The sequence below is a fragment of the Puma concolor genome, chromosome B4 (genome assembly GCF_028749965.1).
Source record: "Puma concolor isolate L17-30 chromosome B4, mPumCon1.1.hap2, whole genome shotgun sequence".
Taxonomy (NCBI): Eukaryota; Metazoa; Chordata; class Mammalia; order Carnivora; family Felidae; genus Puma; species Puma concolor.
This window is the reverse complement of record NC_141673.1, coordinates 58,471,486-58,496,882: the sequence shown is the minus strand read 5'-3', so window position 1 is coordinate 58,496,882 and position 25,397 is coordinate 58,471,486. Positions and strand designations below refer to the sequence as shown.

The 25,397-nt window shown below is 54.4% G+C and overlaps 1 protein-coding gene across 1 annotated transcript; it reads right to left on the bottom strand.

Annotated features, from left to right (window-relative positions):
* Window positions 1-819: 819 nt before the first annotated feature.
* Window positions 820-25,175, bottom strand: CTDSP2 (CTD small phosphatase 2). Its single transcript, XM_086712960.1, has 8 exons — window positions 24,608-25,175; window positions 10,632-10,780; window positions 8,731-8,769; window positions 8,213-8,314; window positions 7,553-7,609; window positions 5,195-5,287; window positions 4,852-5,037; window positions 820-4,652 (listed from the first exon to the last, which is right to left on the bottom strand). The coding sequence occupies exons 1-8, from the start codon at window positions 24,669-24,671 to the stop codon at window positions 4,527-4,529; spliced, it is 816 nt and encodes a 271-aa protein (XP_086569086.1). The 5' UTR covers window positions 24,672-25,175; the 3' UTR covers window positions 820-4,526.
* Between the last annotated feature and the right edge of the window lie 222 nt (window positions 25,176-25,397).

Here is a 25,397-nt window from a genome sequence, read left to right as displayed (position 1 = left end):
GGCCAATCACCGCCAACCTAGCCCTGGGCTTGACTTATTCAAACCAGAGGGGAAGCTTTATCTGTTCCTATTCAAAACAGCAGAAAGAAGTGCAGACTTTTAAAGGCTTCTTTTCTCTTTTAACTCCAGCTCCACGCCCTGATCTAATTGATTTTTTTTTTTTAAAGTGCATCACCCATCAATAATGCAGGGAAGAGGGTGGGAGGATATGAAATTCGCCATATTGTAGATATGGATGCATTATGCTGATGACAGGAGGCAGGGGCCAGAGCTGCCCCCTGAGTGCCTGTGATGTCCAGGCTAGCAAACGCCTCCCCGAGAAGCTTCTGGGCATTTCTCAGAGGGAGGGAAGTCTAGGAGAGGGGCGATCAGGTCATCCTGTTTTGCTCCTTAGGGTCTCCTTTGGGGTCCAAACATTATTGGAGTGCCTATTATGTGCCAAGAACCATGCTGGACTCCCAAGTTCTAGGGATCCCGCTTTGGGAGCATCAGTAAGGAACATGGGAGAGTGATGACTCCCAGTCCCTCGGGGCTTCCAGTTCGCCCTCAGAAGTCGATAGGACACCAAGTGTATGATTATTAAGCACCTGGATGGCAATGGAGTTGGTTCCAAACAGGGGCCAAGAAAGAACTAATGCAGCCCGACTTCTGTAACCTTGAGCAGAAGCCCAGTGCTGAGTCTGCAGCTGGTCTCCCAGCCGGAGGCAGCCGCTTGGCCAGCCTGGGTGCGCCAGCTTCGTCGTGACAGAAGGGGCTGCAAGGCAAGACGAGTGTGCCTGTGAAGTGCCCAAATGAATAACAGCAAGGTCAAGAAACGGCTCCCATTCCTGGATGGGTTTTTTTAAAACCCGCTTTTATTAATTGTAAGTAATACAAATATTCCAAAAATATAAACAGACACTTAATGGCGTCCTACATTTCAAGTTTTTGAATACAACAAATTTATCAAACCATGAATCTGTAAGCAAGGTAGTCAGAGTCCCATAGCCCAGTCACAGTGGGAAGCAGACGCCCTGCCCTCCAAATGGCATCTTGAGGGGGAAAGTGGCATGACCTGGAATGTGTCAAACTTGGGATACTATACGCAAAGCTCAAGGGGCCCAAAGAGGGTCTGCTCTGGGGCCCACCCCTACGGCGGGCACGGGACAGTGGGTCAAGACCTCCGCCTTCCCTCCCCTGCTCGAATGCAAATATTTATTGGCATTTTAAAAAAGAGAAAGATAAAACGAACTCCATTTTACAAAAAATGACTGAGGAACAGAGTGGTAACCGATTGAAGACCTGAAGGGGGCAAATAGGCTTACCTTCCACAGACACTTGGCCTGGCTGGGAATGGGAGGGAGGACAGCCTTCCCTGGGGGCTGCCCTACTGAAGGAGGCCTCAGGAACAGGGTAGGGGGAGCAGATTTAAATGGGATCCATTTCCCAGGGAATGACTGCTTTTCTACACTTCCCATGCTTTTAGCACAAAGATGCTTCTGGGCCACTGTTTATAGAGGTGAGTTTATACATTTACAAAATGGTCAAAATCTTTGGGAGGCAGGAGGAACTAAACGGAAGGTCCCAGGTTAACTGAAGGCAAATGTACTCAACCTCTTTATAGTAAGGGACCCCTGGGCCTACAGAGCGTCCCCTCTACAATGTGCAGAGTGACAACTCTTACCTTGACCGTTTCCAGACTGGTCCTGTGTCCAAAGCTCCCCCTATGAGAGGGACACGAACATCAGGCTTTTGATTTAGAAGCCCAATCAGAGAGACACAGTGTGTCCCTGAAGAGGCACCTTAAAGAACTGACCCTGGCAGTTGGGCAGGTTCCTGGCATGGCTTGGACGGGGGCTGACCAGGCACAGCAGCCGACTGCCTCCTGAAGACAGTCTCGGACAGGAAGGGCTGCTGGGAAGCCCCAGAACACATCCTGGGCTGAACTGGCTCCCTCCCAATCCCGCCCTCCTCCAAAATGGAGTCTGGCCTGATTCCTCTAAGGAGCGAGTTTTGCAATCATCACTTGCCCCTAACACACTGTGGAACTGGAAGCCAGACAGCAAAGGACTTCAGGTTGGCTCTGGTCCACACGGACGGACCCTGTTTAGGCTTATTTGGCTGAGCTGCTTCTCTGCAGACGGCAGGAGAAAGGGGACAGTGGGAATATGGGATTTCTGTTGAGGAACTGCAGGTGGGCAGGGCTTCACATAGAAGCAGCAGGGACACCCCTCACCAAGCTAACCGGGGGCTCTGGTCATGAGTCACACTCGGGGCATTTGGATAGGCCTGGTAGGAAAGGGGGAGGCACAGGCTCTTCCTTCACCTGGAGAAACATGGAGACCCAAAGGAGGGCAGAGAGGGACCTAAGAACTGGATCAGCTTAGAGCCTCTTATTGCTTAGTCAGAAAAGCTTGGCTGGGCCCAGATGGCAGATGTGGCCCAGGGGCTAACACTTAGGGTGGGGCTTGGGAGAGACACCCCAAGGCATTAGGGCAGAGGTCGAGCCAGGGCCTTAGAATCAGAAGCTCCCATCTTCCTTCAGGAGGTACCCCTCCCTGGCTAGCACCGGAGCCCTCTTCCCCTGCTTGCAGGACCCCGGGGGCCCCGGAGAAGGATACTGGCGGAAAGGGCCACACGAGCTTTGGGGACCTCTGTTCCACTTCTGTGACACCAAAGGGAAAGACCAGGCCCTTTGGCCTCGGGACGAGGAGGGGAGGTGGTAACACACAATGCTGGAGAAAGACGCTCGTCAGCCCAGTGCCACTCAGGACACCAAGCTGCTGCCCTACCGCCCGCTTTGCTCAAAACTCGTCAATTCCTCAGGCCGGACCCAGTGTGGATCCAGTGTGGACACTGCAAAGGGGAACAGGGCTAGGAGTCCTGAGTGGGGGGGGGGGGGGGGGGGGCGGGGGTGGTGTCCCCACACCTGAAGCAACTCACAAAGGCTCTGTGACACCTGCCTCCAGGGAAAACAGAACTGGGGAGGGGAGAGGAACTCCCTCCTGCCCTAGAAGGAGAAGGGAGGGGAGGCCGTGATTAAGGCAGTGATGCTGAGGTGGGGCTCAGCTCCTGAGGGGAACCCCTTGTGCTCCCAATTCCAGCAGTACTTCCTTCCCCTTTTGTTTTCCATCCTCAGGAAACATCCATTTTGTGGCTATTTTTTGTCTTTTAAAGCATTCACTACTGAGAAAGTCTGAAAGCCGGGCGGGAGGGGGGGGAGCAAAGTGCAGGTGTGTCAAGGGCTCACTCACACCTGATGCGAGAAGCAAGCGGCACGTGCATTATGCTGGCAAATGAGATGACGACAACGCCCGTTCCCCTCAGCCCAGGGAAAGCAGGAGTGCCTCTGAGGCCCCGGAGGAAAAAAAGCAACAGCCAGGAGGGAGGAAGACAGGAGTAGACAGAGAGAGGCACAGGCCAGGCCCAGGGGAAGACACAACGGGAAAGAGCCCTGCCCAAGAAGTAGGAGGGGCCGGGCGGGGAGCGCCCTTCCCGGACTTTGGAACACAAGCCCTCGCACCAGCACCAGCAGAGAATCCCTGAAGCACAGACTTAGGGACGCAGTCCCATACTGAGCTGATCTACAAGCCAAGGGGACACACACATTCATGCTTGGGGGGGGGGGGGTCTTCCTCCTCCCTGCACCCCCAGAGCCTCCCACATTCATCACAGGCCCAGGGCTGCAGCTCTGTCAGAAACAAAACAGGCCCAACACTCCATGTTTAGAAAGAGAATTTTAAAACAGAGTCGGAAGAACGGAAATCAGTTATCTGTCCTCTTCCAGGGCAGGGAGAAGACCTCCTTCCCCACAGGTTCAAGACTATGGCTGGGTGGTGAGGAAGGCAGGCCCGGAGCCCGAGCCTTGGGGAGACACAGAAAGGGCCCGTGCCAGGCACTTGGCTGGAGGCGAGAGCAGCCCTCGGACCACAGGACGTGATGGCCACTGGGGCTACCGGTTCTGGAAACAAGCTTTCATCTTTCCAGAAACGTTGTCTTTCTGTATGCAGAAAGCTGGCTGGAGAAAGGTTTCAGAAAGGTGTGTGCCTGGGACACCCGACGGCAGCCTTGGACTCCCTTTCTCCTTGGCACGAGCCTCACAACACTGAGGAAAGGCGCTGGGTTTGGCAGCAAAAGCCTTCAATCGTCTTCATCCCTATCGAGCTCAGCGGCTCCCAGGGTGACCGGACAGGAGACAGACTAACTCCGGGAGTCTTCATCTTTCAGTTTCTCCCTCAACATGAAACACTTATATCCCGGGGCCGCAGTTCAAAGGGAGACACACATATACACACAGACACACACAGACACAGACACACACACACTCACATCTGGGAGCCCAACTCAGGGAGCAGGCAGCTCTAGGTGCCGTCGGTCTGGGACATGCCCACTTGGCATCTATCCTGTCCTAAAGCTCTTTCCAACCACTTCTATTCCCAGGCCCCGTTTGGTGAGATGCTCCAGCTTCCGCTCTGTCAGGCTGGTCATAAAGGCACAGTGTAGGAAAGTCCCCTACTGGGATGGCCATTGCTCGGAAGCAGGGAAGGCTAAGGGGCCCGCAGCTGCCCGAGGCTGGTGTAGACATCCTCTGCTCCGCTCAACTCCTCAAAGATTGGGATTAGGTTCAGCAACTCAGTATCTGCCATGTCATCAAACCAAGACTGCACGGGCACCTAGGGCAGGGAAGAGGCAGCGTAAATCTCCTGCCAGTTCCTCCCTCCCTTGCCCCAAAGCCCCAGGAAGCTGGCTGGGTACACCTGGGTGCCATGCTCCTCTGGAGAAGCCCGGGCTTCCGATGCCCACTCCCTCTCCCCTCTGCCCGGGACTGGGACTCCCCAGTCCCTGCGGTGTGGCTGTGTCCGGACCACTCACTGCGTTTTCTGGGTGGAAGATGTAAGAAGCAGGAGAGTTGTCCAGAATGAGGGTTTTCCTCAGATCCCTTCCCAGGCGGCTGAGGTCCTTGACATAGCAGCCTTGGTGGAACACACAGGACTCCCGGAACAGGCGGGCCCGGAACACCCCGCACCTGTCCAGCAGGTCCGTCACTGGGTCGGCATACTGGAAGAGAAGGTGCTTTTGCTCAGATGCAGTCCTGGCTCCCCCCCGCCCCCACCACCGTGGCTTCCCGTGGCCCAGCAAGGGGCTGCGGGACACCCCCGCCCTGCGGCTGCCACAGCCGCTCTTGGCGCCTGACTTCCCTCCCGCCCTCAGGTACCTTGGCCAGGCTGGCAGTGAAGAGAACACATTCAAAGAGCTCCCCCATTCGTCTCAGGAACTCATCCACGTAAGGCCTCTTGAGCACATACACCTGAGGAAAAGCAGAGAGGCTTGTTGGACGCAGCCCCGTGAGGGTGAAGCACTGCTCATCCGTCAGCGTCACCACGTCCACAAAGACCGGCAGGCAGGTTCACACCATTCCTGGTCCGGCCCCTCCGCCCCAACCTCTGGGGCCACCTGGCTGGAAACCTTCTGCCCCCGCCCTCCCCCCCCCCCCACACACACAAGGGCACTGTATCACCTCCTCACCCAGCTTCTGCGGGCTTAGCAGCCCAACCTTGACCCAGCTCAGGAAGAAATGCACGCGCCTCTGTCCCAGAAGCCATCTCTGTTTCAGGCGGCGAACCATCAGCTGCCTCCAGAAACAAGTAATCAAGAATAGGCCTCACAGACGGAAACAGCCTATCCTGGATTACTTGAATCCAGCCACAGCCTCTGTGGGAGCTTCCTGTCCTTGGCTCTGGCGGGACACTCTGTCCAGGTCACCATCATGCGAGCCTTGGTGGAAACCAAGGCTGAAACCACACGCCCTCACACAGCTTCTCTGAAATGCACCAGGGAGAAGGGACTTCTCTCTGTCAGTGACCAGGTCAGATGCTCTGCGTCTTGCTCAAGCCCCACACCTGTCTGTGCTTGCTCCAGCCAGCCGCCCCGAACGCTCATGCCCACCTTTCATCATCTTGCACGTTTCGGCCTGAAAGGCTCATGGGCCACATGTACCTCATCGCTCTGCATCTACCGCTTCCCTGCCTCCGGGATCTCCCTCTCCCCTAGCCTCGATGCTACCAGAACCATTGCTTCAATGCTCTTGTTATCCACGGCACTCCCTGCTCAATGAACACGTGCCTGCCATGACTCTCCCTCCTTGGAGGTGGCCCAAACCGGCCACTGACTCACCACACCGCCGGTGGCTTTGCCACAGGAACCCTCGGCTCCGAGCAGCCACAACTAGGTTCCCCTGGATTTGCCGTTTCTTCAACCTTCAACAAGTCCCTCCCTCTTCCTGGCTGTTTATCAAGCCTGGCATCCCCTTGCCCCTCTTCTGCAGGTAGCCACGTGCCAATTTGAATCTCAGCTGTTTTTCATGATTCATGCTGCTCCTTGTTAATCAGGAGTTCACAGTGCGTATCTGCCCGTTTGCAAATATGCCTTCGTCTGGTCTCTGTGGGTTTTGTACATCTCCACATGTGCAAATGGACTGTAAAGGGTAGCTGGGCAGAGGCTGACCAGTCCAAGGGCAGAGGTGGTGTTAGGGATGAAAGCCTCTAAGGGACAGAGGACAGTGGTGACTTGGCAGGGAAGCCTCAATCCCCTCCTTCTCTACACATAAGTCTTCTATTTGACCAGGCCACGTGAGCAGGTATCAGGGCAACCCGGGTGTTGTTCCTGGTGCTTCCTGACGCGCAAGCAGACCTTCTGGGCAAGCATTTGGAGTAAATGCTTTTTCGCTATCAACACCTCATGATCCTGGACTGAGCAGGCTATGCAGGGCCAGAGCCTAAGCTTACTTGGATTTAAGTGCTCTTTGAATAACATTTACCGGGAGAGAATCCAGTGTAGGGACCCAAGGGGAGGGGGAGTAGAAAAGCTTCACAGAGGGAAGTGGAGAAGCCAGGGCTGGGGAGGAAGAAATTCCTTAGCCAGGAGGAGTGGGTGGGCCCGGGGAGAACAGGAAACAGCTAGTACTGGCTTCCTTGCCTGTTAACAGGCAGAGACACCACCTCTTCAGGATTAGAGGAAGTATCCTCGTTTAATAGCACTGGCCACTTTGGCCAGGAGGTGGTATTCAGTAGATCACAGCTATTACTATTATTAAATGATACTTTAATTTAACTTAATTTAATTAATTAATTAATTTATTTATTTATTTTTTTATTTTTGGGACAGAGAGAGACAGAGCATGAACGGGGGAGGGGCAGAGAGAGAGGGAGATACAGAATCGGAAACAGGCTCCAGGCTCCGAGCCATCAGCCCAGAGCCTGACGCGGGGCTCGAACTCACGGACCGCGAGATCGTGACCTGGCTGAAGTCGGACGCTTAACCGACTGCGCCACCCAGGCGCCCCAATGATACTTTAATTTTAAACAGCTTGGCTTCAAAGCAAAAAAAAGATGACAGCTGGATGGGGATGGATGAGAAGCGGATTTTTTTTTTTAAGATCAGAAAGCCTGGAGTGTGAGAGGTTCCAATACAGAAAGGAGAATGAAGTTGCAGGAGAGGGACCAGTGACGGAGCACACCAGAGGGGTGGAGGCCCTGAGGCCTCTAGGCTGGCTGTGGCCTGGCAGGCAGCTCACCTGGTGAGTGGTCCCCTCAATCTCAACAGGCACTATGAAATCGGCGTTGTTGATTGGCTGGAAAGCAGAAAAGTTAATGAGGTCAGCATGGTAGGAAGGAGACAAAAACCCTCGGCCACACCCCCACACGCGTGAGCACACGGTCCCTGCCACAGCACCACTGCGCTGTCCCCTGGGAGGGGCGGGGAGAAACAGGTCTCAGAGACTCCAGGAAGCTCCTCCCACCACCCTACTAAGACGCACGCACAGTATCCCCTCCAGGTTTTCCCTACTGCCACCACCCCCAATTTTACCAGAGCTGACAGAATTTCAGGACCTTCTTCAGTTAACGAACATCCTGACAAAATGGAGGGGGGCAAGGTCCGAGGCTGATTCAAACCCTCTTATATAGGCCTGCCCTGTACAGAGCTCTGGTGGTTCTCCGGGCTGTGTGACAGACAAAGCCCGTTGGCAGTGACTGGGTGGAGCAGGGATTCCTATTCAACATTCTTCCGTGTGGCCCCCGAATATGTGTGATGCCAGTGTGGCCAAAATGGCAGAGCCCCCATCCCCCACCCAGCTCCCCTGCCTCATCAACTTTATGCTGCCTCCGAGCACCTTCAGTTAGACAGGCAAGACAGCCCGAGATGGGGGTAGGGAGGACTCCAGATACGGAGTTACCTTAAAGGAGCTATGCACAAGGGTTTCATCCAAGTCGATGACCACGCAGATCCTTCCTTGATCTTCCTCTGTCACCTCTGGGAGCAGGCAGGTCCCCGGGATCTGAAACCAGAGCCAGGCTGCCGAGGTCTGCCACCAGGAAAGCCCAAGTGTTCTCTTCAGCAGAACTCTGGAAAGAACCAGGCTCATCGAGAACACAGAAGACCCCCGAGTTCGACCCAGAAGAGGTGCCGTTTGAAGGCCATGAAGTACACAAAGATGGAGTCGGTTCGTCGGCTCCAGCCTCCCACCGGACTATGGAATGATCTGGACACTGAGATGCAGGCCAGGGCGGCTGTGGGACGGATGTCAGCTGTCCCCCCCAAAAGCTAATGTCTTTGCAGAGTGGGCCCTCAGCAAATATCTGGGACAAATGGCTTCCCGGGGTGGGGCCAGCCAGGCACTGAGGAATAAGGGCGTCACCCAATGTGATCACAGGGTCTGGGGCTTTTGGGCATGTACCTGTCAGATTCCCATACCTGATAAAACTGGTACTGGAGACAGTGGAGCAGATCCGACTGTGGGAGGAAAGGAAGCAGTCAGTACCGACCGGCCAATGCCATCCTACCTGAAGCCCACTGCTTCCGCCTCAGGCCTGGTGGGTAAAATTCTCCCCAAGTTCCCAGCCCCCTGGAACGTAGGGCATAACAAAAGTGACTTTTGTTTCCTTCCCTTTCCATTTATTCTGAGAGAACAAGCGTGTGCATGAGTAGGGGGAGGGGCAGAGAGAGAATCTTAAGCAGACTCTGCGGCCAGCACAGAGTCCTACCGGGGGCTCAGTCTCCCAACGGTGAGATCATGACCTGAGCCGAAATTAAGAGTCAGACGCTTGACCCACTGAGCCACCCAGGCGCACCTCTTTTTTTTTTTTTTAAAGTAAGCACTATACCCAACATGGGGCTTGAATTCATGACCCTGAGGTCAAGAGTCACATGCTCTGACACTAAGTCAGTCAGGTGCCCCAAAAGTGACTTTTCTTAAGAGCTGCACAGGAAAGGGGAAAGGCCAGAGCTGCCTTTCAACATCAGGTCTGATGAAGGATGGAGAAGGCAGTGTCTCAGTTGGACAAACCGAGGGACAGGGAACTCAGTGGCTGATGCAGGGACACGGGAATCAGACAACCAAAATCGGAACTCCTCACTGTGGTGGTTCAGCGTCTTTGTGAGTCCTGGAACCCAGGCTTCTCTTTGAGAACATGTGTTTTCTATACTCTCTTCTGGGGGTGACACACGGTGCGGGGAGGGCGCCGAGCCCCTAGGATACATCAAGTATGCCAACGTGAGCCCACACTGTGGGTCCTGAAACATGAGGGGGGGTGGAGTACAGAAAGGTCAGAAAGGCTTCCCTGGCCTTTTGCTAATAATAGAGATGTTGTTATGACTGTAAAACGTGATACCTTGAGGAAACATTAAAATCCTAGCATTTAGAAAAAATTCACGTTGGCATTTTAGTGTATTTCCTTCAAGTCTGTTTTAGCAGCCCTTCCCCCCATAATACGTAATTTCACATTCTGCTTTTAGACTTAATGTTGCGACTCAATACTTTTTCCGTGTTACTGTGAACTTTGTAAGAACCAATTGCTAAGTAATACTGTCACATTGCACTTTATTTAAGTGCACTTCCGCCTACTGAGTAATGCACTGATGCATGTCTTCAGCCTGGTTTTGAGAGAGGAATCGGACAGCTAGACCTTGGTTATTTCGGAAAGAAGTAACCAATGGCATTCGGGGCAGATGGGTTTTTGGTCAGGGCTGTGCCCACCCTTGAAATGCCAGACATACCTTCTGTTCACTGGGAGGCTCAAAGACACCCATAAATTTCCCAATGTCCCCCCAAGACAGGTGAGAGTGCTGGAGTGTGGCAGAATTTCAAGAAGTCAAGTAACTTGGAAGACAGCTTTGCATAGTAAACAACAACAACAAACACAGGTGTCACAGCCAGAGAGATGGCTTGTACTCTGATACTTGCACTCTGATACTACTTACTATTTATTAACCACTAACTCTTCAGGGGCTACACAGACCCTCTGGATCTCTGTTTCCAGGTGTGTAAGTGGGAAGAGCCTGTGACCCTCCCTGCCGGGCTGCCGGTTGCACCACATGAGACAGTATATGCAAAGCGCCTTGTATGGTTCCTGGAACATGGGAGGATCTGGACCAGAGGGGCTCTCAGAAACCACAGGGATATCTGCATGGCCCACATCACAAATGGAAGCCAGGAGAAAGAAAATGGGCCACTCTAGGAAAGCCAGAGGAGGGGCCTCTGAGCCAGAGGTCTTTGAGACTTCAGGGAGGACTACCTTTGCCCAAATGCCATGGCTGCAGGGGCCCGCACTAGCAGTCCCCTCCTTGCTGGCGTCCCACCACCCTGATCTAGCTACCTTAGCAATGGTGTTGGCTTCCTCCTTGTATGCGGAGAGCTCAGTGGAGGAGCTGGACTGGCCAACATGCTGGGCGCGAAAACAGCAGAAAAAGGCCTTGAAGATGTTCCGTCCACGAGGTTTCTTAGGAGATGACTTGGAGACCAGGCCTAGGGCAGAGGGAACGATGAGGCATTAGCTACCGGGTGACTCTGTCCACAGGTGGCCCCGTGCCCGTATCCCCTCCAGTCCGGAAGCCCCACCAGGGCCCAAGCCACGTGCTGGGCAGATCGCCAAATACAGTCAACACTGAAACACACACGCTTATTCTGACGGTTCTCTAAAGCAGAGGCAGCAGGAATCCCCACTCTCTGGTTTAGGAAATGAGCTGCAGAGGATTCGGTCTTCACTCCCTGGTCGGGAGGGGCACCAGGTATCGAGTCCAGGTGTCCTGCACTCTGGAAGCGGCACACTGAAGGAACCCTCAGAAGTAAAATTCACCAGCGCAAAAATCCTCCTCGACCAACCCCAGTTCGCAGAACTAGCCGTTCTACACGAGGGAGAAACCTAGGCCCCTGCAAGTCAGTGGAGCTGTGGTTCTGTTCAGGGTCAGCTTCCCTAGAAGCTGGGTCAGTGGTGGCAGGACTGAGGCCAGACTGGAAACAACAGGCTAGAAAACAGAACAGCTGCAGCCCAAGGAAGAAGCTGTGCTCCTCCTTCACTGCCCCAGCCACTGTCCCTGCTGCTCTCCCCTCAAAGGCACAAGGCCTGATCCGTAAGCACAGGCACGCTGACCCCTGGGAAACACACCTGGTGTCGCGTTCTAAGCTAACGGCCTTGCTTCTAGACCAGAGCTGCCCCATCAGTCTAGCCTTTGTAACTCAGGCTTTGGATATACAAAGCCATGTTAACAGGACGCTCAGCAAGGCAGCCCCAGAAAAGCCAAGCTGATACAAAAAGCTATGGGCATTACAGGATCAACCAGAAATGGACTTCAGGGTATCTTTCCAGTGCCTCTTGCTTTTACAGGAACTGTTCTGGCAACTGTTCAGCAAGTGTAGGAAGACACGGTGGGTCCTGTGGCCAGGAGGTGGCGCCACATAACTGCTGCCAGACTGGTCCCCAGCCACAGGTCTCCACCTAGGCGGGAGGGGCTGAGGATTAAACCCAGCCCACTTCACCATAAAGCATGGGGCAAACTACAGTGCAGGAAACAAAATGAATCTGGAAACGCTTGTCTTTGTGGGGGGTTAAAAAGGCAAACAGAATGTGGCACCAAGGACAACCCTCCTCTGGCTGTTCCCTTTACGAAGGCAAGGGGGAGGCAAGCAGGTGGGGCCCACCCCAAAGCAAGGTAGGGGTTAGTCGTCAGAGCACAGAGGCCCTTGCAGAGAGGCGGTGGGACAGCCATTTAATACCCAGTTGCAGCCGCCTGGAACCCTGCAGAGGAGAGAAAACCAAACTCTATTCCTCATGACCCAGGGTGAGGAAATGGCCGCTGAACAGCAGTCAGTCAAGTGGCAGCCGGCACTGCCCCGGCCAACCTACTCCCTCCGACTCAACAGAAGCAGAGGGCTTCCTGCAGGTACAGGCTGGCATCTCTGCCCTTCAGAGCTCGCTCTCCCTCCCTGGGTGAGGCCAGACCCCCTGACACTGGTATGATCATTAGAAACCTTCCAGTAAGTGATCAGGCTTCCCTGGCAATTCGCCTACATACCCGGGGATCACTCTTGAGCTCTTGGCCCCAGTGGAAAAAGCAAGATTTCCAGGGACTGGGGATTCTGTGATAAAAGGAAGAAGTTGCACTGGGGCCCCCTCACCACACCCCCACCACGGCCCCTGTATCAAAGAGACAAACCTCAGAGCAGAGCCCAGTACTAAAGAGCAGGATGCCTGACTCCTTGGACTTTTTCCTACTCTTAATAATCTATGCAGGAATCAGAGGGCAAGGGCGGCTTCTCCACCTGCCTGTATGGCCCACATTCAATTCCGAGCCCGGGGACTCCAGCAGACGCTGACACAAAGCTCCAAGACCAAAGCTGAACCATCACTTTTCCTTTGGTTTATGGTTTCTTCACGCAGAACCACATTCAGAGGCTTAACCCGGGCATGGAGCCTTTCTTAAAAGGCCACACAGCCCGAGCCTTTCCTGAAGAGAGGCCGTCAAGAACGCAGTCAGCATCTTAGTGACAGACGATGTGAAGGCTGAGTAATCTTAAGAGGCAGGGGGGTGAAAGGGGCAGCTGGCTGGGGCCACAGAGAGGCCTGGCCGGTGCCCACTGTGGGAGGCCCAACAGGCAGAGGCGCTTGGGCCTTAGACGCAGAGCTTGGTGGGGTGGGGGGCAGGGCTCCTCAGCTTCATCTGGACTCAGCAGGGGATGAAGGTCTTCTCAAAAACACAATGTGACCAGGCAGCCCCTGGGCCTCAGGGACCACAAATGCCTTGACCTCGGGGGCAGGCACCTGGAGCAGAGCACAGAGCTGTGGCGCCTGGGGAGGGTATCCCAGGCCCACAGCAGCAAGGTCAATACCCCGCATGCCCCTCTGTTGGGGCCCTACTTCCCTCAATCCTTCTCCAGGCTGTCTGTCCTCCTTATATTTACCAACACTGCCTCCGAGAATCTATCAGGGCCTCTTTAGCCTCCTTATATTTACCAACACTGCCTCCGAGAATCTATCAGGGCCTCTTTAGCCTCCCCTCAACATGGCTGCCTCCTGATGGGGCCTGTAATGGCCTTGGCCGAGAGCATTCACCAGCCTCTGGAGCTCTGCACAGCAGGTACTCAGTAACTGTGACTGGCTCAGTGAACAACTGCGGGAACTCCAGGGCCCTGGGTGTCACTACTACGGAGCCCGGCCCCGTGGAAGCCTTCGCTGGTTTGCAACAACCCGGAAGACTTAGAAACAGAAAAGCATTCTCTATGTGAGGACAGTGAGGCAGGCACTGGAGGAGCGGAGCACCTGAGGCAATCCTGTTCGTTGTTCCGTGCCTTAGTCATGTTTACCACGAACTGATGACGTGCCAGCCCTCTCTTAGGACACTTGACACCATTACTTCATTTAATCCTCACTACAAACCCATCTGTAGGCACTAATGCCCCGTTTTACAGAAGCAAGACTGAAGCAGAGAGGTTAAGCAACTACTCCAGGTTACACAGGTAGTATGAGAGCAGAGCCATTGAACCTAGATCTGCTAACCCAGAGCCAGAGCTCTTACCCACTACCCCACAGGGCCCCTGACAGGGGGCATCGTGTACATTTATTCATATGACAGCAGGGACGCTTGTTTGTTCTACTCCTCTCTAGGCTAGGATGGTAAAGGATTAGTTTGGGGCCCACCCCCCTCCTTCACTGTCCTCTTGGGCAGGCCATGAAAGGTGCAAGGCTCTGGGATTCCACCCCAGGGCTCGCTTCACCCCCATCCCAGTCCTGTACCTGCTCTGACAGATACCTCTGGGAAATCAAGAGGACAATGGTGGAGGGAGAAGGGTAAGGGCTGGAGACGGGGCCTCTGGCCCGAGACCTGCTTTGTTCAGTGGGTTTAAGGGTAAGGGGGAACACTCATCAGAGTGGGATCTGAAACTTGTGTCAAAGAGTCTTTCAGAGGCTCCTTTCAGCCGGCACTCAGTATTATGCCCCTGACAGCCAGGGGCCCCTAAACCCCCTTCCGGGGCCGGGAACATGGGGCACGAGAGGACTTCCAGGTCCCTGGGGGGATTTCATTGCACACGGTCTCCCAAACAGGGAGGGCAGGATTCCAGGGGGTGCCATGGAGCCCCATAACTAGCTGCTCTCCCTCGTTCATTCCTTCTGCTACCCGCTTTGTGGACACCCAGCCTTCCTCTCCTGCCCGGCCACCGACCCGCATCTGCTCTCCCTGCTCCAAACATCTGGTGTGGGCCTGAGCGTCGGAGAGGACCAGCACAGACCTAATGAGGGGACCTCTGGCTTAAGAAGAAAGCGAGCAGGTGGCTGAGAACAGGGAAGCCAAGCCACTCCTCCAGTTCACTGGTGCAAGGCTTCCTGCCAAGGCAGGGTGTGAAGAGAAGGTGGGGTATGGCAGGGACCCCCGCTCCGAGTATCGCCTGGGCTGGAGGCCAGACCCTGCCAGTTACTGACTCTGACGTACAGCCTCTTTGACCCTCGGTTTCCTCATCCACTACCTGGGATAACACCAAGACCTCCCTCCTGAGTGAAGGGAGAAACAAAACCTGCCCTTCGCACGGCAACGTGCCGCGCAAACTCTACAACTCAATGCTGTGCTCGTTTTAATCATCTAAAGGGAGATGACCACTAGTGAGCAACACTGTGACCTCACTGCGGGAGACCAACAACAGGGGACCAGGGGCCCTCCCGCTCCCAGCATGTGGCTGAAGCTCCAGAGGAGACTTGTGAGCGAGGTGCCAAAGGACTCTGATCGTGAGCAGGTTTCACGAAGTCTAAACAGCCCCTACCTTCTTCCAAATCCACTACAAAAGTTGTTTCCCAGCTTGCAAACACCCTGGCTAATATTCTACAAATAACAGGAAAGCAGGTGAGGCTGCTCCACTTGAAATAAACAGTGCCCTCTCTCCGTCTGTCTACCACCGCTGCCCCCAAGAAGCACCAGATGGGGACGCTATTTGCCTCTGCCTCTTAAGAAGCTTGTGCATGTACAGGTCTGCGCGCACACACACGCGTACACACACAGATGAAGATTGGCTTTGCCAGGACAACACTATTTATAACCCTCTTCTGAAGGTCAGGTTCAGATATCACCGTTGCCAACAACACAGCTTCGTGTCCCAGCAAAGGAACTCCTCACACATCCGCCTAGGAGTCGGCAGAAGGCAAGCTCTCAGGCAATCGGGTTTTAACAAGCCCATTCACGTAGAAGGATGCTTTCTTGGTTCCCTCAGAAGTACTTCCTTCCCCACCATTTCCCATCCCCCCATAAGCAAAGGATTTAGTCTGGCTATCACTATAAAATGGCCTCTCTGAGGGGCCTCCCTCCCCTTAGCTATTGGAGGAAGGAGAGTATTTGGAGCATTTCCGGCCCTTCTTGGCCAGCTGCCTGGGCCCTGCAGCCAAGACACATCTGATTGGGGCTCCCCATGGAGAGGAGTCCTCCTAGGTCCACAGCAAGGGGCTCATGGGCCTTGGCTGGGGATAGGCCCTGAAGTGCCAGGTGGACGGAAGGGCTCCTTGGACCAGCAGGTGAGTCGGCAGGGGAACAAGAGGCTGAGAGATGCCTAGACATCCCCCCCACAGAAAAGACTGGAAACAATGGGGAGGGTATACCAGTTTTCACAATGTCAATTGCTGACACTGTTTTCTGCAGGTGACAAGGCAGGCAGGGCTTCACGCAGCTCAGCACCAGCTCCCGAAGTTCCAAAGAGCAACTGTGACTGTGATGGCACGGACTTTTAAAAGTAGTTTTAGGGGCACCTGGGTGGCTCAGTCAGTTAAGTGTCTGACCTCAGCTCAGGTCGTGATCTCGCGGTCTGTGGGTTCGAGCCCCGCGTCGGGCTCTGTGCTGACAGCTCAGAGCCTGGAGCCTGTTTCAGATTCTGTGTCTCCCTCTCTCTGACCCTCCCCCGTTCATGCTCTGTCTCTCTCTGTCTCAAAAATAAATAAAGGCTAAAAAAAAAAAATTAAAAAAAAAATAAAAGTAGTTTTAGCCAGGCTCTTTAGCTCACACCAGCATGTTCTATGCTGGTGCCCTCCCTGCTCTCCCGCATCCAGGCTGATTTATTCATGTGGTGTCTCTGTTAGTACCCTTCTCTGAGCGGGACAGCTCCTTGTATCTCCGTTTCTTCTAAGAAAGAAGAGCTTTTTTCAGTCCCGGGTCTTTAATGCCACCTGTAGGGTGGGGGTCACAGGTCACTAGCTATTCACCTCCTGCCCTTCCCCCTGCCTCTTCCCCCCCAACAATCTGGTCAACGATCTCAACACAGGGCCTCAATTTTAGGGACCTCCCTCAAGAAAGACCGTCTTGGGAGCAGAGGATTCCTGGTAACTTCTCAAACATGATCAAGATACTCTATCAAGCAACCTTTATACAAGTCATGGCCAAGACACCCACCTAGGCAGCTCTAACATACTTTAAAACCACACTGGGGTGGGGCTGGGGTTCCCAGAAGCAGCAGCAGGTCCTGGACTAGGGCCGAAGAAGCCGTTTCCTCACATAGGTGTCAGCGGAAGGCTCAGCCCCCAGCCGCACACCAGAGGGCTCTCAGTGGACAAGCGAGCGATGGCCCACAGTGGCAGCTGAGACAGACAAGAGATACCATCCGGGAGAACCCAGATAGCTGGATTCTTCCCCTGCCTCTGCCGGAGGCCTCGCCCCACGCACGCCAACTAGGGCAGAGATGTCATCGTGGGGGCCTGGAAACCACCTTTGCCCACCTTGAGCCTCTCTCTCCCCGTGGAGGTGCTGAGCAGGCCCCTGCGGGAGGCTGGGAAGCTAAGAGAAATCTGCCTAGCAGGACAGAAACACCTTGGTGGCTGTTTCAGCCCTGGTCTTGGCCCTCTGGCCGACTCCTGGAATGCTGGATTTGGTGGAAGGCCCCGAAGAACCCGGTGCCTCTTTCCCCCCCAGCTCCGTAAGCCCGCTTTCCGTGACATACGCATGAGCGAGACGAAGAGCAGTGAAGGCACAGGATAAAACGAGGGACCCTCAACCACCTCTCCTCCGACGGGTGAAAAAGACAGTGGTTACCCAAAGGGCCACGGACTTGGGTTTACATCCTGGCTCTACCACATATAAGGTATGTGGCCTTGGGCCTCAGTCTCTTCATCTGTAGATGGGAACTACCTACCTATTCCACCGAGCTGTGAGAATTATAAGGAGCCTGGGGTGTGGTCTGGCTCTAGTGTCAGCTGCTAGTCGTTCAGGGTAAGGCACTTTCATATCCTAATCTCGATCTCAAAATGTTCCCACTGACACAGACCACAGAGATTTCTTCTCATCCCAGAGGTCACACAGAGGTAGTGACAGGGCCAAGCCTGGGAAGTGGCCTTCCAGGGGACTCCACAAAAACCAATCAGTCTCTCTCTCTCACATACACACACACACTCACTCACTGAGGTTGACCAACCAGTTCCTTCCTTCCTCTAGTCGCTTGGCCTCTGCAGAAAGACTGGAAGGAGTCCGCCAGGGAAGGACTGCCAGGGAGTCTGTCCGCCTCCAGGGAAACTCACCTGCTCCTACCACACCCCTCCGCTTCACCTGGGATCAGCCAACCGGTATAGGTGTGTCCAACTGAGAAAGCACTGAGCTAGAAGTCAAGAAACCCCGCCCCACTTCGGCTTCTCAACCAGCTTTGTGGTCTTGCCTGAGGCGCAACCTCTCTGTGGCTCAGTTTCCTCACAGGTCAATGGGAAAAGGTCGACACTACAGGGTCCCTTACAAGGTGGCTTCAGATTACCTGAAGCTTGTGCTTTTAGAAAGTGGAATGCACAATGCAAATAAATGAGAGGCAGTGCGGGTCATGGTTAAGGCTTGACTCTGGAGTCAGGGTCCTGGCTGACACTCACTAGCCGTGTGTCCTTGGACAAGGTGCTTCAGCTCTCAGCGGAGTTTTCCTCATCTGTGAAGTAGAGATAATTCCCATCTCTCATCTCCCAAATCATTGTGAGGATTAAATGAGATGCTAGATATAAAAAACCAGGAACAGTGTCTGGTCCATGGTAAGTGCTCTATAAATCTCACCTGGGATCATTACTCTGTCCGTTCACACTCAGAAAACTTTAGGATTCCCCTTTACGAGCCACTGGATCTTTAACAAATAGCAAAACTGGATCCCTCCGGGGGACTCTTCCTGCTCAGGGCTAAGCAGGCAGTTGGGGCCATTGCTGTGTTTACCTGGCCCTTCTCCAGGGACACTTGTCAGAATCATAGGGAGCATTTGGAACACACACATGCCTGGCCCACCTGCTCATGCTCTGATTCGGCAGGACCCAGGTGGGGTCTATATTTTTAGTAAGTGTCACAGGAGATCCTGATGTGTGTCCCTGGCTGAGGGACAATACCTAAAGGTTGCCAGTGGTCCTTGACTAACCCTTCCAGGACTGGAGGATGATTCAGCCAGCGGCCCCTTGGTCCCTCTTCCCACCATGTCTCACTGGCTCAGTGTCTCTGCTATCTCAGAGGACTTGTACCAGCGGGGTCTGGTTTTCCTCTCTAGGAGTACTTGCTCTATCACGTAGTCAAAAAGCCTGCTATCTCTTTTTGCAGACCCCTGTTCCTGTGAAGGAGGGGCCCCAACCCCATTCTGCTATGGAAACAGAGGAGCTGGGACTCACCACACTGGGAAGGCGCTCCCACAGCCTGTGTTGTGCCATTTGAGCCTTCCCATGAATCTGCCTGGCTCTCACTGGGAATGGGGCTACACTTGTTCCCTGAGAACGGTGCAGGTGGGGAAGAGCAAATTCTACAGGATGCAAAAGCTATTCGTTCCTCAAGAAACGAGAGTAGGTATAGAGTAAAGACAGAGTATGAGCAAAGTCTCAATTTTAGGGGGCAAAAGAAGGACTAGGGGCACCTGGAAAGGGAAGGCAACTGTCAGGAGATGTACTCAGAGATCAGGTTCAGGGCTGACCCCTAGAAGAGGTGACCAATAAAACAGGACATACACACCTACTGCCTAGAGGGAGGCTGGGTGCTCCCTGGAGTACTCATTCTGTAATAACAGACCTGATGCAGGCACACAGACCTGAAAGGGCTGGGCCCTTTGCTGGACAAAGAAACTCTGTTCTAGTTGGTTTCTGGTCCAGAGAGGCTTCTAGTTCTAAGTCAATGTCTCCACTTTGATTTCTACTGGTTCCTTCATAAGAGTTGCACGTTAATAAGCTCATCTATAGTTCCCAGTTGGGAACTATGCCTCCATTTCAGAAGAGGGAGGGAATTATGTCAGGGCCACACCCAATCCCATGACCCCAAGACAAATGAGTTAATTCTGTGCTTTGCGAGCAGGCTGGCCTGAGATAGGATGAAAAGCAATTTAAGGCTGCTTTTTGTGCTTTCTCAATGCTGTACCCCCAAACCATAGCAGCAAAGACACAGCTTAAGAGCATCTATTTCTTTCCGAAATCCCAGTTTTTATTTCTCTCCTTGTTACTAGAATTCCCTAAAAGAAATGTGAATCTCACTGCGTCCATTAACCCTCCTACAACGCAGCACAGAGTTGTCCTAAGTGTTGATTATATCCATTTCTGAGAGGCTGAGCAACTGCTCAGAAGGCTTGGACTTCAGAAACTCTTCACAGGAGGGGCAGGGCTCCCTGGCCTCCCATCCCCAGATGCCCAGACGCCAGGCAGAGCGGCAGATGCCCTAAGGCACACGCTACTCGCATTAGTGCAGATAAAACCCCATTCCAAGTCACACAGGCACAAAGAAGGGGTCTCTGCAGCAAGGCTGTCTGCAAGCCTCAGAGGTTGATTCTTCCAGAAGGCCCAAGCCCCCACATCAGTGTCCCCTCTGACCCCCAGCCACCTGTCTTTAACAATAAAACCCACATGACCCTGTGCTGTTTGCACTCTGTCCTTGGGGGAATGGGAGGAGGAATGAGTAGTGGTCTGGCTGTGTAAAAAAGAAGGACATTGATGTTTATCAATCATCTCCTAAGTACTAGGCATTACAGAAGTATAAATATCAATATTCCTATTTCACAGATAAGTCACTCAGAACACTAAAGTGATCTGTTAAGTCTCACTGTGAATAAGAAAAGCAGGGATGTGCACCCAGGCCTGAAGCAAAGAACTCTGCTTCTGGAACAATTCTTTTTTTTTTTTTTTTTAATTAAAAAAAAAAAGTTTGTTTATTCTTGACATAGAGTGTGTGTGAGAGCAGGGGAGGGGCAGACAGAGAGGCAGACACAGAGTCTGAAGCAGGCTCCAGGCTCTGAGCTGTCAGAGGCTCAAACCCACTAACTGTGAGATCATGACCTGAACTGAAGTTGGACGCTTAGCCAACTGAGCCACCCAGGCGCCCCAACAATTCTTTGAAGTAACAATGACCACCTTGCTGCCCCTGCCCGCCACCCCTTCCCATTTCACCCAACACAACAAGCAAACTTCCCAAGATGGGAATAAAAGACACTATTCCTAAATGACCCAAAAGTTAGCAGGAAGAAAGCTGACGAGGAAGAGGCAGGGATATACATTTGCATATAGATATGTATGCTTTTGCATATTGTCTGTCTTTCCTTTTCCTTTTTTATAAATACTGCTATTATTTAATTCTCCACCAAGGGGCTGGGAGCATCAATCCACCTTGGCTAGAAACGTGACTTCTACAGTATTCACCATCTTGACAAAGCCCACGATCATAAAAGATGTGGCCATTCCCACAGAGGACGAAACAGCATCTCCACTGCCAGTTTCGGTAAGACCCCTATAGCGGAGAAGGGAGGAGACAGAAACACACCACCCGTGCCATCTCTGAAGGGTGTTTCACAGTAATTCCGAAGTCCTTCTCCACAGAGAGCTATGCCAGTCAAAAGCAGCAGCAGAATGGCAAACTCCCAGCCTCAGGATGTTAAAAATTTACAAACTTGGTTGCGGAGTTAGCAGCACTCTCCTGGGCTATTCCAGAGGGAACAAACACAATCTTTAAGTCACCACACAGGCCCCTATCCCACTCCAAGATGGAGGAAAAATTCCAAAGGAGACTTGCAGGGAGCCTCAGAGCCTCAAAGAGGCCAAGACTGAGAGTGGTTGGGGATACATGCACCCCGGATCCACAAAGAGCAAACTGAGGAAGAAAGCCCCAACGACATTTGTTCTGAGCTTTTCAAGTGAAGGGCCTGCCTCCGACATGAGAAGCGTTTGAGCTTTTTCATGAGAGAATAGGGCAGAATTTCCTCCTTATGGGGAGAAAGCAGGAGATAGAAAAATGTGCCACCGTCCTGATTCTGGGGGATGGTCAGCTACCAGAACCTGTGCAGTTTCTCATGTGAGAAGACAATCCCCACACTCTCCCTGAGAGGAAGGGTCATTAGGTCTCATGGAAAACAAAAAAAGGACCTGATTCCCCCCTGCCCCCCCCCCCCCCCAACTGTGGGTCACTTTGAGCCCTGGAAGAGGCTGCCTCCACTCCCTCCTCTTACGCGGAGAGGTGACAAGTTTGGTCCTGTTTCCTGGGCTTTTCCCCCATCTAACTCTAAAACCCCATGGCACAACCTCCCAGCAGCGGGGCCTGCACTCTCGTATGGGGCTGTAATAAATGGCTGTTCTCTGGCCAAACTGGTATTAACTTTTCCTTTTTACTTTTGATGTTACACACAACCCTGTCCTTGCTGTACCAGGAAGCCATTTCACCCATCTGGCTGGGAAGATGATCCAATTTTGGTCCTTTTATCAATGCTTTCAGTAACTTTTTTCTACTTCCCTTGCTGTAATTACTTTTGAATCATCAACACACCCAGCCAGCCCTAAAGCTCCAAGAACAGAATGCTAAAAAGGAAAAACACACACACACACACAAACCTAAAATCCTGTAATGGCAAACAACCTCACTAAAAAGCCACCCAAGCTGAGAGCAATTTAGTTTTCTCCTAGAAATTTACTTATTAATAAACTGCATCACACCCCCTCCCCTTTTTTTCAAAGGAGGCAGGAGGGCACAGAGATGGGATGCTGGCAGAAAAGGGGCAAGGAACTCATAAAGGAGAGAATTAAAACATCTCCCCACCCCCACTTAAAAAAAAAAGGGGATGCAGGATTTGTAAATAAGGAGAGACTCAGAAAGTTGGCTTGCTGGTTGCTGGGTGCCCAGGCAGCCCAGGAAAATAGTATGTCTTCTCTGGAATGCAGTCCAATTACATGGAGAAAGACCCATGGTTGCTGGCTTGGGAATTCAGATTCCTCCAGGGATAAGTCTGAAGGACAAACCACACACAAAAAGGAAAACAAAAAACGTAACTCCAAGAAAATCCAACCAACATCAGCAACCCAACACTGTACAGAAGCCAGCTGCTCCGCTTCCTGCTGTCATCTATTCTGTTCCCCAACACAGGCCCTTGTGGCTGAAACGGCCAGCTGATATGTAAGATGCCCCTTCAGCAGTCCTGCTCTGTCTCACTCCTGGTGTGATTCCCTCACCAGGAAGGCACCCTCTAGAGCCTCTGCAAGAGAAGGACCAGAGCAGGGAAGCACAGGGTGGTTCTTCCCAAGTGTCATTAACACAGGATTCCTATGGAATCCTTCCACGCCTAAGTTCTTCACTTATGGCTACCTCCTGGGATGAGACTGGGACCAGGCAGGAGTCAAGTTCTCAACCCAGAAAGCCTCCGCTCTTCAGGCCTCAGCACAGCTGGGCGGCCAGCAGAGGTGAAGTTTCCCCTGGGGTCACACAGCCTAGTTAGTGATGCAGCCAGGAGAGCAGGGCAGAGGGAGGCAGGGGTTTTTCTGGGATTGGGATCTAAACAGGCAAAGCTCTCCCCCTCCCCAGGGCAAGCTTAATTTAAAGAAGGCCATAAATTCAGGAAGCACACAGTGCCCCCTCCCCAATCCCTTCCACTCCAGGAAATAGGGAAAGGCTGACACTAGCAGCCCTTGCCCCTAGGCAAGTTAGGGGAGCTCCTTGGGACTGCGAACCCCAGGAATAAGTGACCTGCTGACTAATGTTTCCAAATAGGGGGGATGTGGGCGACACCGAGGCACCACAGCTGGCCACCCACCAGGGTCTAGGCCTGGATACATTCAATTGCAGTACTGGCCCTGCACGTCCTGTTCTGGGGGGGTCGGAGGAAGGGCAGGAACGCTTCAGATTTGGTACCAAGAGCGTGCTTTCCCCAGTCTCAGGGCCAGGTGGCCTCAGTCCGGGAAGTTCTCCAGAAAAAAACAAAAAAAACCCACAAAAAAACAAACACCCCAAAAAACCGACGCTAGTCCTTACTCCTGGCAGAAATTCTGTCCACTATTTTAGACACATTCCTCAAGGCTCCAGGAGGAACGTGGGGGAGGGGAAAAAGAGTTTCGGGGCTTCTCGTCACCGAACTAAGAGATTCCACCCTCGGGCCCGACCTTTCCCCGCCCTCGGGAGAGGCCGAGGCCTTACCCCGCTCCGATCGCCAAGACCACCCCAGAGAGGGCCCGCAACCCCCTCGCGTCTGCACCTGACCCTCAGGAAGGCGGGGGCCGCGAGCTGCTGCCCACGGAGAACTCGCACTTTTTCGCTGCGCGATTCAGAAACACGCCGGGTCTGATGCCATCCGGCGAATTATGTAACCAGGGACACCGCTCCCGGGCTAAACAAACGCGGCTCTGTGTGTGCAGCGGCGGCCCCGGGGAAGCGCACCGGGGCAGGGAGGGGCTCTGGCCGGGCCTCGGGGTCGGGCTCGTAGGCTCAGCAAACGCGGCAGGAGGCAGCCCAGCCGGAGCACCGCGCCGCCGAGGTCCCGGGCCCAGCGCAGGGCCGCGGGCGGGCCAGTAGGTCCCGCAGGCTCGGCCCCTCCCCCACCGCGGCCGCCCCCGCCCCCAGGCGGTGAACTTGGTCCCAAGTCCCGCAGGACGCCGTCACCGCCCGCGGCCACCGCGACCTCGGCCTTAGGGAGCCGCTGGGAAGTGCTGGACTCCAGTTCCGGCTCCATTCCAGCTCGGGACCCCTCCGTCCCCCTTCCCACCCCTCTCTCCGCCGTTCTGGGGCGGTTGCGCGCCGTCGTGCGGGAAAGTGACGACCCCACCTCCCAACTCAGGAGGGGACGGACGCTGGTGACTCGCGCTTCGAGCGCTACTCCTCAGTCTCTCTATACGGGGGGAGGGGGTGCAGGACGGGGTGACAGCTGCGCGGATGACGCCCCTCCCCCTCGGGCGCCGGGAGCCCGGGCCCCGCACCGCCCCCATGGGGGTCTGAGTGCGGACAGAGACGCGGGGGCGGATGGACTAAGGAGTCTGGTCGGAATCTAAGGCTCTGATCCCCGGGAGGTCAGGGGCCGGGACTCGGGTTCGGGGCTTGTGCTAGCCCCCCACCTGCCCGGGGGCGACGCAAAGTTTTGGGAAGTTGCTGCCCCTACCTTGCTTGGTGAGCACCAGGGCGTCTTCCCTCCGCGCCTGGGTGATGATGGAGCCGTGTTCCATCTAACAATCCCGCGGGCCCGGGCTGGCTGGGCGGGAGGACCGGCGGGCGCGCAGGCTGGGCTGGGCTGGGGGGCCTGGGCGGGGGCCCGCTCCGGCTCCGGCTCCCGAGACTCGGACTCCCACAGCTGTTCACATCCCTGCTCTCGTTCCCTCCCTGGGCCGGGAAGGGAGGCGGCCTGTACGGAGGGCGGGCGGCCCGGGCAGCGGCTCCCCGGTTGCCCCCGGCCCCGATCCCCCGGCAGCAGCTCCGGGCTCCTCAGTTTGGGTCCAACATGGAGAATCCGGAGCGAAAACAAGAGGAGGAAATGGGACACGGGGCGGTTTCCAGGCTCCCCCCTCCCCTCCGTACTCCGGATAAACAACCCGCGGCTGCAGCGCCCACCCCCGCGCGCCTCCTGGCTCCGGACCCGGCCTCTCCACGGCCGGCCAGTGCCTGCAGCTCCGGAGCACAGTCCTAGGCCCCAGGACCCTTCACCTGTGAGCTGCTGGGGCTGCGGAACATCCGGAGCTTTGCTATTTTGTTACGGAAAAAGCGAATCCCCGAGGGGGGTGGGGTGGCGGGCGGGCAGGCTGGCGGGGGAGACTTGAAACCGCTCCGGCGCTCCAATTGGCCCTCTTGGAGAAAAGGGGCGTGGCCCCTCCTTACTATGCGGTGCGAGGACCCAACAACATTCCAGTCGTTGCGGCCACGCCCCCGGGCCACTCCCCCCCTCGCCCCGCTGCGGC

Bases quoted from the DNA above. Each gene is read 5' to 3' on its own strand.
- CTDSP2 (XM_086712960.1), bottom strand. From the start codon at position 24,671: ATGGAACACGGCTCCATCATCACCCAGGCGCGGAGGGAAGACGCCCTG. The intron at 7,610-8,212 runs GTAACTCCGTAT...TCTGCTTTCCAG, and splicing joins TTGTGCATAGCTCCTTTAAG to CCAATCAACAACGCCGATTT. The intron at 5,288-7,552 runs GTGAGCTGCCTG...GCTTTTCCTCAG, and splicing joins TTGAGGGGACCACTCACCAG to GTGTATGTGCTCAAGAGGCC.